Source organism: Perca fluviatilis, chromosome 18 (assembly GCF_010015445.1).
Source record: "Perca fluviatilis chromosome 18, GENO_Pfluv_1.0, whole genome shotgun sequence".
Lineage (NCBI taxonomy): Eukaryota > Metazoa > Chordata > Actinopteri > Perciformes > Percidae > Perca > Perca fluviatilis.
The window spans coordinates 22,125,545-22,139,959 of NC_053129.1; the positions used below are offsets into that span (position 1 = coordinate 22,125,545).

The 14,415-nt window shown below is 42.0% G+C and overlaps 2 protein-coding genes across 2 annotated transcripts in view; one reads left to right on the plus strand and one right to left on the minus strand.

Annotated features, from left to right (window-relative positions):
• Positions 1-2,731: 2,731 nt before the first annotated feature.
• Positions 2,732-6,304, minus strand: mrpl19 (mitochondrial ribosomal protein L19). Its single transcript, XM_039782244.1, has 6 exons — positions 6,190-6,304; positions 5,867-5,984; positions 5,653-5,771; positions 4,878-5,012; positions 3,464-3,645; positions 2,732-3,261 (listed from the first exon to the last, which is right to left on the minus strand). The coding sequence occupies exons 1-6, from the start codon at positions 6,266-6,268 to the stop codon at positions 3,040-3,042; spliced, it is 855 nt and encodes a 284-aa protein (XP_039638178.1). The 5' UTR covers positions 6,269-6,304; the 3' UTR covers positions 2,732-3,039.
• Positions 6,305-7,296: 992 nt separating this feature from the next.
• LOC120546953 (protein eva-1 homolog A) overlaps positions 7,297-14,415 on the plus strand; it is a 78,637-nt gene continuing 71,518 nt past the window's right edge. The window contains exon 1 of the mRNA XM_039782234.1: positions 7,297-7,626. Within this exon, the coding sequence (XP_039638168.1) occupies positions 7,518-7,626 (109 nt within the window). The 5' untranslated portion in view covers positions 7,297-7,517. The remainder of the gene's footprint in view (positions 7,627-14,415) is intronic.

Consider the following 14,415-nt stretch of genomic DNA (forward strand, 5'->3'; position numbering starts at 1 on the left):
CACCACCGAAAGATTACAGTGATATTTCAAACTTTTGTTATGGTCAACAAATCCCATGAAAAGAGAAAGTCCTACAATGCGTTCATTCGTCCCTCAATACTTTCGGACTTTATTGACTGCACTGTAGCTTTTAGTACAGTCATCCTTGCCCTATGGACATTGTTGAACACATGCCATTTCGAAGGACACTTTTATCCGTACATTTTTAGGATTTATGCTTGGCCCCAACTGGAAATGATCCCATGACCCTGGCAGCGCTGCCAGACCCACTCCACACTGGATCACATTATTAAAATGACTGTGATATGTGCCTGTTCAACTTCAGGCATCAGCTGCTTGCAATGTAACGTTTCCTAACAGCTGTTGCACTGTCGGGTTGTCTGTGCTAGTGTGTAACAAAGAGAGAGTGATGGCAGCAGGAGCCCCCGTCAGCCCCGTGGGACAGTCGGGAGAGGCGCAGACGGTCATGTCGTTTCACTGGAAACATATGGTGAAACTCAAGTGTGTAATTTACCTAGGACTACGGGTGGCCCCGAGTAACACGTACACACATGCACACATGTACACACACACACACACACACAGTGACAGGGTGTAATTTACCTGGGGCCTATGGGTGGCCCAGTATCCCGTTGCACTTGTCATACACACAGACAGCTCAAATGCACTTCAAACTCCCTGGCAGAGACAGAGAGAGTGAAACTAATTTCCTGAGGCCTGCAGACAGGAGAGTAAGAAATCACACAATGACAGAGATGTTAGAGATCAACACACTAAAAGGTTGAGAGGGTGAAACTGCATTTAATGCACTGGCCTAGTGGAAGACATTACCCCAAAACCTTCACCTGTGGGAGTTGCTGAACACCCTGTATCACATCCTCTCCGATTCATCATCCTGGCTCCTTTTCAAAGCTGGCGCTATCCTCCCTCAGAGAGAGAACGAGATGAAGGCCATGGGAGCACCAGCGAAGGGGAGGAAGACGGATTAGAGGAGTATGTCCCTCCCTACATTCCTGCACTGACCTTCATAGTAGTGTGGCACTGTAGCTATCATCAGCCCACCATGCTTTACAGTTGGTTGTTATTGAGGGGTGGGATTATGGGCTCCTCAAACCTGCATGCCCCACCCCGACTCCCCGGCAACCGTAAATGGAGCATATCTTGTTTCGCGTGAGGATTGACAGACAGGCAGTCCCAGACATTTACAGTTGGCACTGTTTGAGGTGTCTGTCTGTGAAGGCTGATATGATAGCCTGTCTGCGAGTTGCTGTGTTTTTTTTTTTTTTTTTTTTTTTTTTTTTTTTTTTTTTTTTTTTTTTGTGTGTGTGTGTGTGTGTGTGTGTGCTGGTGTTTGATCTCCTTTCCCAGCCAAGGGGCTTTAACTTTATTCCAGGTGCAGAGAAGTCAACCTGAGGGCATGGGAGGCACATACAGTTGAGAACACACACACACACACACACACACACACACACACACACACACACACACACACACAGGCAGGAAGTTTCCTTGAAGCAGTAACTCAGACTGAGTAACTTTGTGGTTTAAACTGGTTTACCAGTCCAGTGGTGTCGCCGTGGAATGCTTCTAGAGACGGTGTGCTGTAGGATAAACACTTCTGTTACCGCCTCCACATGTCAGCATCAATCAGTCCTAAACAGAAATGAAAAGGTGAAAGGGCCGGCTGGTTCAGTGGGCAGTATAATGACAATGTGCAGGAAAGGCTCTCAGTGTACTGTACACAGAAGCAGACGGAGTTGGTTTTCTTTGCTGCAGGTCTGATTGGGCAGAGAGTAAATGAGTCAACAATGGGACTAAACACACTTTATATGACACTGAAGTGAGGCTGGGACATAGTTGTTCAACAGGTGCAGGAGATTTGGCTAAAATAATGGGTGAACCATTAACTCTACCCAATAACGTGAATTGCTGTAAACTGGCGTCCAAAGCTCTCAACTGAATTTCTTCCATTCCATTACCTTAAATGTAGCAGGAATAATCACGCTCTTTATTCCTCTGTATCTCCACACAGGAAATCTGTGTGGTCCATAATGAGCTCAGTAAACATCTGCTAGTCCTGTATTAAAGACCATTTTCTCTGTGTCTCATCCTGTAATATGGAGAAATTAGAGTGCAGGGACTCATTCGGCGTGTTTATACACACACACACACACACACACACAGAGCAGACATAACATAAGGAGTCCAAGTGTTTTTATACTACCCAACTGACGCTCTAACATACCATCTCAACACCACAATTTTCCATCCACAACAGTAAAACACTACTGGGTGTCCTTGGTGTATGGTCTCTGAATGCCAGTTTTTTTTTCCCAAATGCACGGTATTGGGGCCTATTCCATGAAACAGGTTTACTGATTTATCTAGAAATCTTTACGAATTTTAACCGAAAAGCCCCTCAAATCTGGAAAATGTGAATGTATAACTGTTTTTTTTTTCAGGTTTTAAACCTGCTTTTTTGGAACAAGCTTCTCTTTATTTGTTTAGCTAAAATAATACACTGTTTATTTAGCATGACAGCATACCCCTCAAAATGCTGTCAGACACAACAGGCTTGGTTAGGCAACTGTTGATGGATGCAACATATATAGAAGAATAGCACCACCTAGTGTCAAGACTCCATTACTCCAATAACAGGCATGCAACAAGCTAGACAGCAGTCAAAACAGAAACACAAATGTTTCAAACAAAATGTAATTCAAAACTTTTGTCAGGTTCAATAGCTTTTATTATAGAAACTGCGTAATGGATGTTATAACTAAGGCCAGTGACATTGAAAACTTACTGTACAGCAGATTGACAAGACAAAAAGAAGAAGGCATGACTCCTCAGACTACAGAACACCAGTTTCCTCCGTATACACACTGGTGTGGCAGGAATAAACCACCTGAACTAACTTAATCCAGCTGAGCAGAATGTTCCACATCCATGAAAACCGCATATTCCAGTCTTTTCCCATTCCCCAAAAGTCTGTTGATGGTAAAACTGAAGAGCATATGCATTTTAGGAGGATCTTCCTCACTTGCTCATCTCCTGCTGGACCTCACTGAGGATCTGCCCCTCCAGTTTGGACGTGCCGTACTCCTTCAGCATGTCGTACTCCTGCCAAGGCTGTGCCCACTTCTGGGCGTGTTCCATCTGCTCTGGGGTCAGGGACAGGTCAAAGCGGATGCCCTGGACGTTGAACTTGGGTCGTTCCCAGCGTTTGGACCATGGCTTGGGGCGCATCCTTACTTTGATCTGGTAAATAGACAATGCCAATATGCTGTAATCTTTTTTTTTTTTTTTAAGATCAAACCACCCATTGAACGCTCATTTTATCATCATTTATTTTTGATAAAAATAGCTTTAACAATATTAAGTTGTAACGGATGAGTCTGGAGAAGCCCCATTTAATCCAGGTCTTTGCTAAAAACTAGGTTCCACCTTGAAGCTCCCTCACCTTGTTGACAGGCACCTCTCCAGTGGGGGAGAAGGGAATAGGCTTCATGTCCGGGTCCACAGTGCTGTACTCAGGCATAGCGTCTCTCAGATACATCAGGTTGTCATCCAGCCTCTTCTCCAGCTTCAGCACGTCAATTTTCTGGATACGAGGGCTGTACAGCTCGTAGCAGATCTCCACGCCTGAAGAAACACATCATTTAAACCAGCTGAAGGACACGTGAGGCCTGTACTACGAAGCAAGATTTGGCGTTAACGAGGTAACTTCAGGTTCAACCCAGGGTTTTGTGTATCACGACGCTTGTTACCGGGTTAAATCGTGGGGATAATTTATGCTGAACACCTAACCTGGTCGGGAGCAGGTTATGTTGGAGATTAGAGATCAACCGGTGTAAAAGCACCGCCTACCGACCAATCAATACTCGATTGATAACAGCGTCACCGTTCTTATAGAAGATCAGGTGGAGCTCGGTGCGTGGAGAGAGAGAGAGAGAGATGCGCTCATAAAAGTTAAAACATTCTAGGCCGACAACACCGTTAACATTCCCTGATGGGTATTTTTATGAAACATATAGATTTTCAGCGGAGGGAATTACGTATAGGCTATTTGTCGGCTTCTTGAGCCGTGTGTCGCCAATGCGCACATCGGTTTGAATTATGTTTTTATATTTTTTATTTGCTCTCACGATCACTTACCACTGCCAGGGTTGCAACTGAAATAATAGGCTAAAGCAACGACAGTTTATAGAAAGCACAAGTGTAATTATGGTCAGATCTTGTGCCTGACTGATGGGGAAGTGATATTGATAAGGGTCTGTGTCCGGTTTTCACTGTTTTTCATGGGACCATTAAGTGTGTACTTAAATTGACTGGCGCTTTGCACACAATACTATGGTACTTTGTTGTGTGACGTAATTCCCGAGACGCTGCCTTGTGGGCAGCTCTGCGACGCGCACGTACACAGGGACCAGAGCAGACAGCGGAGCAGCATTGCACACAAAATTCCAAAGCGTTTCCTGTTGAAGATTTCCCACCGTGGTCAGAAAACACAGGGGAGACACTTTGTTTCTCTCACTATGACTCTAGAGTCGTACTCGCTCGCCGTCACTTTCTCACTTCTCCCTCGCTCTATCACCCACTCCCCACACAAACGCAAGTATAAACATCAGGCCACTTACATAGGCTACGGCGAAAGCTCTGCGTGGAGCATGCGCACAACCATAACACAAGACTATTGCAGCTTCACAGTTGAACAGCAAAAAAAAAGTCCCATGTACCGTCCCGGTCAAGACCGGACAAGTGGGAGGCGGAGTGCACCGTGTGCAAAGCTGGCTCCCTCATGCCACAGTCTGTGTGACATTTCAGTAGGCCTTTTTGTTAGACCAGTGCTTACATAGAAAATAAATAAACCTCACCTTGGTTATCAATGATATTCCTCAGGACAAATGTGGCTCCCAGACCCTTTCCACCCCTCTGGATACAGATGCCAACAAAGCGGTTAGTTTTCCCGCTGGCATTAGTGTCGGCCATGGTTACTCCCAGGATGCTTCCTTAACACAAATCAAAATAATGTACACCTTTTTAATTAATTGCAATACATTACAAGCATAATACTTTTTTTTGAAAACAATTTATATTTGCAAAAACAAAGATAGCATTGCGCTAACACAATTATTGAAAACTATAGGAGATTGCCAATGAGGTTTTGACGAGGGAATTAAACGAGGACACTGCTTTGCATGTCTGAGATCCTGAGGCAGGAAGTTCCATAACTGAGAGGCCCATACAGGAAAGGTCCAGTCACCCTTTTTGACAAGGTCAAATGTGGGAACTGCTTAAAAGGCCCTGCAGAGAATCTCAGGCTGCAGCTTGGATCGCATGGGGTTGATATGACACAAACCTTGAAGGTAAAATCTTAAAATCTATTCTTGAATTGACAGGCGAGCAGGGAATAGTAGCCATGATTAGCGTAATCTGGCCTCCTCTCTTGAAGCGGGACAGCTAGATAAACTAGGTACAGTGACAGACATACTGGATCTAGTTGCAGTAATTTAACTTGGATTAAGTCACAAGTGTCAATGACTTTCTCCACGTTTGAGGATAAGATAAATTGTAGATAAATTGTTTTGATACTCTTGCAACCGTCACCTCACAGTGGGAATGTACCTGTTAATTAAACTGGTTTCTTACCAACGTAGAATTCGGGAATGTTGAGCACTTTCCTCCTGCGAATCATGTCTTTCCTCTCAATGGAGAATTTTAAAGGATCTGTTCTCTGTCTGGGAGGGATGAACTCTGGGCTCAGAAACCTGAGAGGGAGACAAAGCACTTTAAAAGCCATACTTTCCACAGTACGCAGCGTTAGTGTGTGTATCTGGGACTGTCAGAGGGACTGTCGGCATACTTGCGCAGAGATGCCACACTCTGTGTTTTATCTATGATGACAGGTTTAGATGGAGGGGTGAATTTTGGTGGCTCCTCACTGTTAGGAGCAAGACGACACACGGATGTGGATATGGACCCTGAAAAATTACAAGAAAATTAGACAACAATCGAGTAATTTTTTTTTTTAATAGATCGTCGCTATTAGGTTAGAAAGTCGCTAGCTAACCGTCTACCATTAGCAACTTTAGCTCATAGTTCGTGGATGTACATTAACGTTACAGGTACTAACGTTACACATCTTCAAAGCCTAACGGCGAAAAGACAACGTGTTCAGCTACTTACGTTCATTTTCGAGCCGGAGGTTTCGTAATAACCTCAGTGAAAACATAAATTTGTCGATCCCTTTCGCACAGGCTGCCATGTCTGACCTTCTGTTGTCGCATGGAAACTTGTACGGAAGCTGTGTAGGGCAAATGTCATTGAAACGCGAAATGTTCGAATCTGCAATAAAGTATATTGTCCACAAGATGGCGCAACTGTCTCGTCGGTTATACATAATCTCATTTGGTCGTATTTGAAGTGCACAAATGTGCTCTTAATTTAGGAACTAGAAAAAATAAGAATATCACCTAAATACTTAAACAAAATTATACAAAACTAAGCAATATACCAATAGCTTACCTACCTTATTTTCTTAAGACACATGCTACATTAACACAGGGAGAGTCGAATTTATGTTTTTTTGCTGCGTTTATAGATTATTCCAGCGAGTTTACGGTTTACTGTTTTTAACCTTTATTTATTTATTTATGAACATTTATTATAGGATCAGCCCCATGACATGCAACATCTCGTTTTCATGGGGGTCCTCCGGATCATGTATAGAGCAACAGAACAGCAGAACAGAGTAGATACAAACAAATAGGAAAAAAACACGCATGCACACTCTACACACACATAAGCTCTCAATATCCCTACCCCCATCCCTATCACATGTAGATTGTCTGAAAAACGACTAATTTAACATATAACACAATATTCCCACATATAACTGACAAAGTTGACATCACAATGGACATTTATGTACATAAGCTCATTCATATATAGCCTACACGCATACATTACATGACACATATTAATTACAAATCTGAAAATCTAGAAACATAGACAAGTATTCTGATTTCACACAAAACAAATGAATTGAGTAGCAATATCAGTATAGCTAAATAAACTCCATTACAAGAAAAGTCCTACATCCACAATTTTACTTAGAAGCATAAAAGTAATAATGACAGCGTGTACATAAATTGCCAAAAGTAAAAGTAGCCTACTCATTGGTGGACAAAATGGCCTCTGTCAGAGTGTTATATTATTGGATTGTGGCATGTGTCGGGTAGGGAACTCTGGGTCTTTGAGACCATGCAGGGGAGCGGCGGTCCTCCAGGTGGGCTGCCTCCACAACACGCAGTTAGAAAATGCACTGAGCGAGCAGGGCACTGCTCCAGCCCAGAGGAACCTCAGTCTCACAGCAGCAGTGTGCTGGGAGGATGAGGGAGGACTAGAGACATGGGACCGCACATCTCCCGCACGCGACGCACAACCTGAAACCCAATGCAGCTACTGGACTTTCTGATGCTACAGAGAAACTCAAAAACTTTGAGGCTTCAAGGATGTTCTTCTCAGATGGGACTCTCTCAGCCGTCACTTATGCGCTCCTGTTGGGAATAACGTGTCTGAGCGTCCTCTGCGATCTCACCAAGGGCTCTTCAGACTTTTCAGGTTGGGAATTCTTATGTTGTGTTCGTGTTTTGTAGATAAACGTTGTGTAAAAACTGTTTTCCAAGCTCTAAAAAGCAACGATACAACAGCATGTTCAGATGACCAGCAGCACTTGTTTTACTCTGCGTGTGTTGTCAAGCCTCATCCTATATTTGGCACTTGAGAATTAAACTATTTGGAACCTATGGAGATGAAATATCAGTCGGATAAGGTACTCGTGCCTTAACCGTTGAGCACGACTTTCAAAACAACTATGAGCAGTGATTTGAGTGTTGTGTCGCAGGAACTTCTCCTCTCAGGACGACCCCGTGCCTCTGGCGTGCTGCAGCATGCACACTTAAATGTTTTGATTCACGAAGTAGAACACAACTTAAACATGCGGAAAAGACCCGTGTTGTGCTTATCTTTTGGCCAATTGTGACCCACGTAAGGCACTTCAAACAACAGGTTATCCTTTACTACAGCCACCTGGCTGTAGGGATTAAGGGTTGGTTATCAGTACAGCATAGTTGAGTTAAATGGGATCATGTGGTTAATGTGTTACTAGATGGGAACTATTGTCTAGGAGTGCTGTCCAACTGCAGATTTACAGCTCACGAGAAGAAAGCAAACTACAGAGCATTTTTTTATGCTTCATATAGAATCAGTTTGAAAGGTAAAGCCAATGCAACTCATAGGCTATCAGTGCCCTTGGGACCTGCCAATTACCCCAGGTTTATGTGCAATCCGGTGTGACGGAATCTGTAGGCTTTTAGGTCTGCTATGAAAAGGCAGCATATTACTAAACTAATGAGTTATTTTGTGTTACATTAAAGGCTATTGAGCTTTGCTGGGCCCAGGGCAAGCCTGCAGGTTTTGTTTACAGTGCCATAAAACAGGAAGGGAGCTTTGTATCGGTGTTAATTGGCCTCTAATGGGTCTAATGGTTGGAAATGAGCAGGCTAATAGCACTGTGGGGAAAATGTGCTAAAGAGCAGATGTATGTAATGCCCTCTCTGTGTATGATTGTGTGTGTGCATGTGTCCCATGTTGCAGCCTAATGAGCTGCTAAAGATCATGGTGTAGTGAAGGCCGTTAACAAGGTTACATTTCTGTAATTGCCATGCATGTGTCAGTGGTTGCTGGTTTTGTCATAAATAAAATGATTGATCAAATGACTGTTAATTAAGCAAGAAGGGGAAACTGTTAGACCTGCTGATTCAAGGTTTCCGCTGCTTGGAGCAGGTTTACCAATACCTCGGCTTAGACATGATTATGCAAATACTATGTCATAGACGGGAGTTACTTTGTTAAAATGTCAGTTAAAAATTCTGGACTTTTCAGTGGCTCATTGATAACTTTGCTCCGTGGGGGGGGGGGGGAGGAACCACTGCTGTCATTTTGTGATCTTCCTTTGCTTTACATGGACCTGAGATCAGTTTTGAAGGGACGCCAGTGTTGAGTCCTCAGATGCTTCTTTGCCCATCAGGGACTCTGTGCAACATGCCTTTACAGAAATTCTAACCAAGCATCCCCAGTGAATGAAATGAGAAGGGGGGGGGCTCAGAATACCTCGGGGACAAAGAAATACCTCAGTCCTCAAATTCTTGATCAGCTGGAGTCTCCCTGGAGACTGAGAGTAGTGCTTTGATTGACAGGTGCTGCCAGCAGTGGTAGATCTAACATCTGTCACTCAGACCTCAGTCAGATGGTCGGATCAGTGATGGTGGACAATCTGGTCACATCAGTGAACCTGAGGAGCCAACTGTTGATTTCCAAAGGAACGTTTATAGTAGTACAAGAATATTTTAATTCGATCACATGCTTTTTTTTAGTTCATGCTTCTCTGTGTCTGTGCATCGTTTGTTGACAACTGGAGTAGTGGCAGTTTCATATTTCATCATGGAAACAAACTACTGTATGTTGGTGGGTGATTTCATTCTGTCTCTCACCCTGTTATCATCTTCTATTATACAGCAACGACTAATTGGAGGTGTGGAGCGAGCCGTGCAACATGCAAGAGCCCCCAGGCTAACTTAGCAAGCGGTTAATGCTCTATATTTTACAAGTTATCAATACTTTATTGGGACAATACAACCTTATCGTCTCCTGTCCTGTATGTATTTTTCTCAGTCTTATTCATGTAACAAGCTTGTTATGTAACTGTTCTTTATCAGACAGCTAGCAGCAAACAATTACCAGAAATGAATGTCATGCTTCTTTTTTGCCTTTTTGTGCAAACACAGACCTCACAGCAACACAAATACATGGCAGAATCTTACATGCTTCAAAAGAAGCTTAAAGAGAAAAAAGGTGTTAAAATGGAGCGTTTCAGACAAAGGGTGAATACAGGTATATTCAGTAAGACAGTAATAGTGCGATGGGTACTATTTTCACTATTTCCTGACATTTTACAGATAAGATAATAAAATGCAGATTCATCGATAATGAAAATAATTGGTAGTTGGTCTTAATTATAACCTAATTTACATCTATAACTGCAAATTAAATTTGTTTTCAGTGCCTTTAGGCAGGTGTGTCTAGTACCTGAGGTAGTGCTACTGTAAGTACTGGCTGTTATTTCTGCTTGTCTGTGTCCTACAGATGATCATTTTTGTAAACACAGTTGTGAAGGTAAGGGGAAGCGATGAATGCCGGACTGTTTGGGGGAAAAGGCTGAAACAATAACAGGAATCTAGCATTTGCTACAACTGGGCCTTTCCTCTGCGAGTTACTTACAAAGCACGGACGTATTGTATGTTCCTTTTAACCGTAGAACATTTTAGAATCGGTTGTTAACTTTTCTTCTCTTTCTCTGTCATAAAACCCTGTAGGCAAAACCCTATTTAACCCCAGTCAATGGGACGTGAGGCTGTTGAGGGGCCAAGGGGTCAGCTGAGGTCAACCCATAGTAACTGTGAGTGTGTGGTTAGGGGGGACTTATCATCCATCTTGCTCTTTGTTCCCCCCTGTCAAACCTCATCACACATGTTGACCACTGTCAGGAAAGGTAGAAAGAAAGTCAACACAACACTGTTTTTTTTTTTTGGTCATGAATTTAAATTCAGTTCAGAGAATGAAGTTGCTTAGACAACTTAAAGTGGGGCTGTTAAGTTGTGTTGGTTCAATTTGTTTTGATGTTTTGCCTCTAGAGCTCGTTTCAGTTTTGATGAAAAGATTTGAACAATTAAAACACACTTTAATTTATACCGTAATAGAGCACAGTTAAAACAGCCAGGAGTGCAGTAAAGTAATTTGTTCCCATTGACAGATCATTTTTATAAATTAAATCATGAGTAACATAATTATCACTTCCACCTTTTCTTCATTCTACAGTAAAAAGCTTTACAATCTAAAGAAAGGGCATCATTTGTTCTTTAGATGTGGTTGGTCTTTGGTCATCTGTGTTCCCATGTTTACTTATGGCCAAGAAACCCAATCTTTCTTAGCTCTAAAGATATAGATGCTGTAGTTTTCTGGATTTACATACATAAAGCTTGATAGGAAAAAGTATTGATCAAACAGCAGCTGCAGCATACAGCTGAAACAATAAGTCAATTAATCAATTGGTCTTCAACAGAAAAAGTATTACTCGTTTAAGTCATTGATCATCAAGCAGTGTTTCGGCTTCTCAAATGTGAGGATTTGCTATATATATATATATATTTTTTTAGACTGCTGGTTGGACAAAACAAGAAATATGAATATGTCACTTTTGGATCTAGGTAATCGTCCTATAACAATAATTTTATAGACCGAATGATTAATAAATTAATGGAAAAACTGAATTGTTGTATTAATTATAGCCCTACAATGTATCAATAAAATAAATGTACTGCCCGCTTCATCTTATGTGATGTAAAAAAAGACTTGGGAGCTCGATCCTTCCTACGTGACAGATCAGCTGATTGCTCTGTTGCTTGAAAGTGCAGCCAACACACACAGACACACAAATCCACCTATGCTATTACCCTACATGTCTTAGTCCTGGATTAGCCTACCCCTTACTGCCCACACATGCACACAAACACACCCCTCCACCTATTACTGAGCACTACTCAAGCCCCTCAACTCTTAATCTGTTCTGATTTCTGAGTGGCCCTGGATAAGGGTAGCACACTGAACCCCATGCTCTCCTCTCTTAGCCCCTTCCCTTCCCCCCACTCACACACTTGTCAGGCTTCTTTCCCCACCACCACTGATCACTGTTTCTGTGTGCGCCAGGTGAGCTCTGTCTAAACAAATCCTGCTTCCCGCTTGTTTTGTCTACTGCGGTGGAGGCAGGCGGCTCGGCGGACAACGAGGGCCTGGCATAAGGCTGCTTTCTTTCTGAATAGAGCAGGGGTGCTGCTGCAATTTAAAGAGTAGTCTCTGTTAACGAGGTTCCCAAGGGAGTGAAGTGTCAAGAAATTGTGATTCATTGCGTGATGCTATCAAAACACAGAGTTGTTGGTTGTCAACGAGGGAGGGAATTCTTTTATATTGTGTATTGTTTTGCCACATACTGAATATATAAAATGTTTGAAGCACCACACAAGTTTTGTCAGGTTTATACTATAAACCTGTATTGATTTAATTAGTTAAATCCAGCAAAATTCTTTGTAGACATGATACAAGTTGCAGAAGGATTTGGTCAGGGTTTGATAATGGTTTATCAAATCTGAGGCTAGTTAAGAATCCGCTTATCACATGTAAATCCTTTCAAATCCCTTATTAAATCCATGTAGGTGTTGCTTTCAGTGACAAAATGTATAGATAACTTAACAGTTAAGATCTAAAACTCAGAGAGTGACATTACAGTTGCTCTTTACCAACAAAAAAGATTGATTAAGAAATGTATTAGTGTGAGATAAATCGATTTGATCTTAAAGAGAACCAGCTATCAGAAACCAACAGACAGAAGGTTATTTAAACCGAGAGGTAATTGAGACTGAGGTATCACAGACAGGTCTGCATCTAGAATGCTAAAAATGTATCTCTGAGAATTGAAACATCATATCCAGCCATTTATCTGTGTGTTGTGGGACATGTAGCATTAATACCTGAGTAATGCTGGTTTTATATATAACTAACAAGACTTCTCTTGCAACCACAGTCTAATAAGTAAAATAAACTATGTAATCCTAGATAACTTCTGTGTGCTCCTGTAACTACTGTGCCATAAATGCATTATGACACAGTGGTTGCCATACAGTGGGTGTGTGTTTTTTTGTAATTTAAAGCGGAAGTCTGGCACCACATGATAGCGATGACAGACATAACCTACTGTGTAAGTTCCACCCCCTGGATACAATAAGTACATAAACAAACACGCACATAAAGCAACAATGTGGTGTTGGTGATGAGAGATGGGTGTTTACAACAGGAACTCTTCCCCTTTGCTCCCCTTCAGCATGAGGAAATGAAATGATCCCACCTCACACTGCAATAAACATGGATGCTTTAAAGTCATAGCTTCACTGACCAAAAAGTATATTATACATGTTGAACTTGTTTTTTTTACTGCAAAAACAGTGCACTGAAGGAAATTCCAGAATAAAAGGATCAAAGCTTAGAATACAAAAGTGTTGACAAGATTAATGTGAAAATGTCTTCATAGTAGACGTAGCCTTAAAGGCGAGCTTTGTGTCAACTGAGTCAAGTCCTGGAAATATAAGCCAATGTGCACCAATCAAAATATGTTTTTGTATCGTTGCCAAGATATTTGTGGGAAGAGAGCACATCCTGACTGAGGTAATGCTTATTAAATGATTTGGCTGCTCTTGGGGCAATATTACACTAAATTAAGTCCCGGTATATCAGTGCTGTCCTGGTACCACAAAAAGAACAGAAACACACTTGTCTGGCAAGCTGTTTTGCAATCAGTGAAAGTTTTGTCTTTGAGCATTTCCAGTTTGTTATACTGTATATCAATAACAAGTAATTCTGTGTGGTGCTAAGGAGCTTTCATTGAGCCAGCACTGAGCTATCATTTTTTTGGTCGCAGTTGATCCGGCTAGCCAAATTTTCTTCTGTCTCCCAAGTAGGTGTAATTTAGAGTTGTCATTAAGTAACAAAACAATTGGGTCAGTAGGAATTTGACATCCTATCACATCAGATATGATTGATGTGATGTTTTATTCCAAAACTCATGCACCTGTTCACACTCTAAGATGTGCAGGAAAGTTCCAGTTCGTTCAGTTGGCAGAACGTGCAATAGGGCGTAGGAATGGCTTTAGAGACGTATCTCTTTTGAGACGTCCAATATGTCCTATGGCATATGTAGAAGTGGATCTGCTGGTGATTTGGGTTCTTGGAATAGTGGGAAATGTTGTCCCAAACTGTCTCCCAATTAATTATGTTCCCCTCCGAGCTCAGCTCTCGCTCCCATTTCTTTACTATTGGGAGTTCTCCTACGGATACTTCATCAGTTTAGCATAAATCCTGGACACTAATCTTCTCACAGGAGAATCAACAAGCGATTTAATGATTGGGTGCATCTCAAGACTGTCCCCCCATGGTACTCCATAACATTTTAGGGCTGAGCTTAAGCGAAGATAAAGGAAGAAGGATGTCCTAGGGACCTCAAAGCTAGCTCTCAGGTCCTCAAAAGTTAACATACCGTCATCATTGAATAACTGGTCTAGAGTATAAATACCTCTGTCACGCCACTGGTTATAAACAAAAGGTTTGTTACCAGACATAAAGTGTATGTTGTGCCAAATTGGGGTGTTCAAATGCCACTTATTGGTGTAGCGAAGTTGCTCCTCCACCTGTTTAAAGTTGGTGAATGTGTTGGTGATAATAGGGCCATAGGCTAGCATACACTTT

What these genes read in the sequence shown, in the direction of transcription:
- mrpl19 (XM_039782244.1), bottom strand. Translation starts at nt 6,268, where the DNA reads ATGGCAGCCTGTGCGAAAGGGATCGACAAATTTATGTTTTCACTGAGG. An exon ending in AGTGTGGCATCTCTGCGCAA is followed by an intron (nt 5,772 to 5,866) that starts GTATGCCGACAG and finishes TCTCCCTCTCAG; the next exon opens with GTTTCTGAGCCCAGAGTTCA. An exon ending in GAGAGGTGCCTGTCAACAAG is followed by an intron (nt 3,262 to 3,463) that starts GTGAGGGAGCTT and finishes TCTATTTACCAG; the next exon opens with ATCAAAGTAAGGATGCGCCC.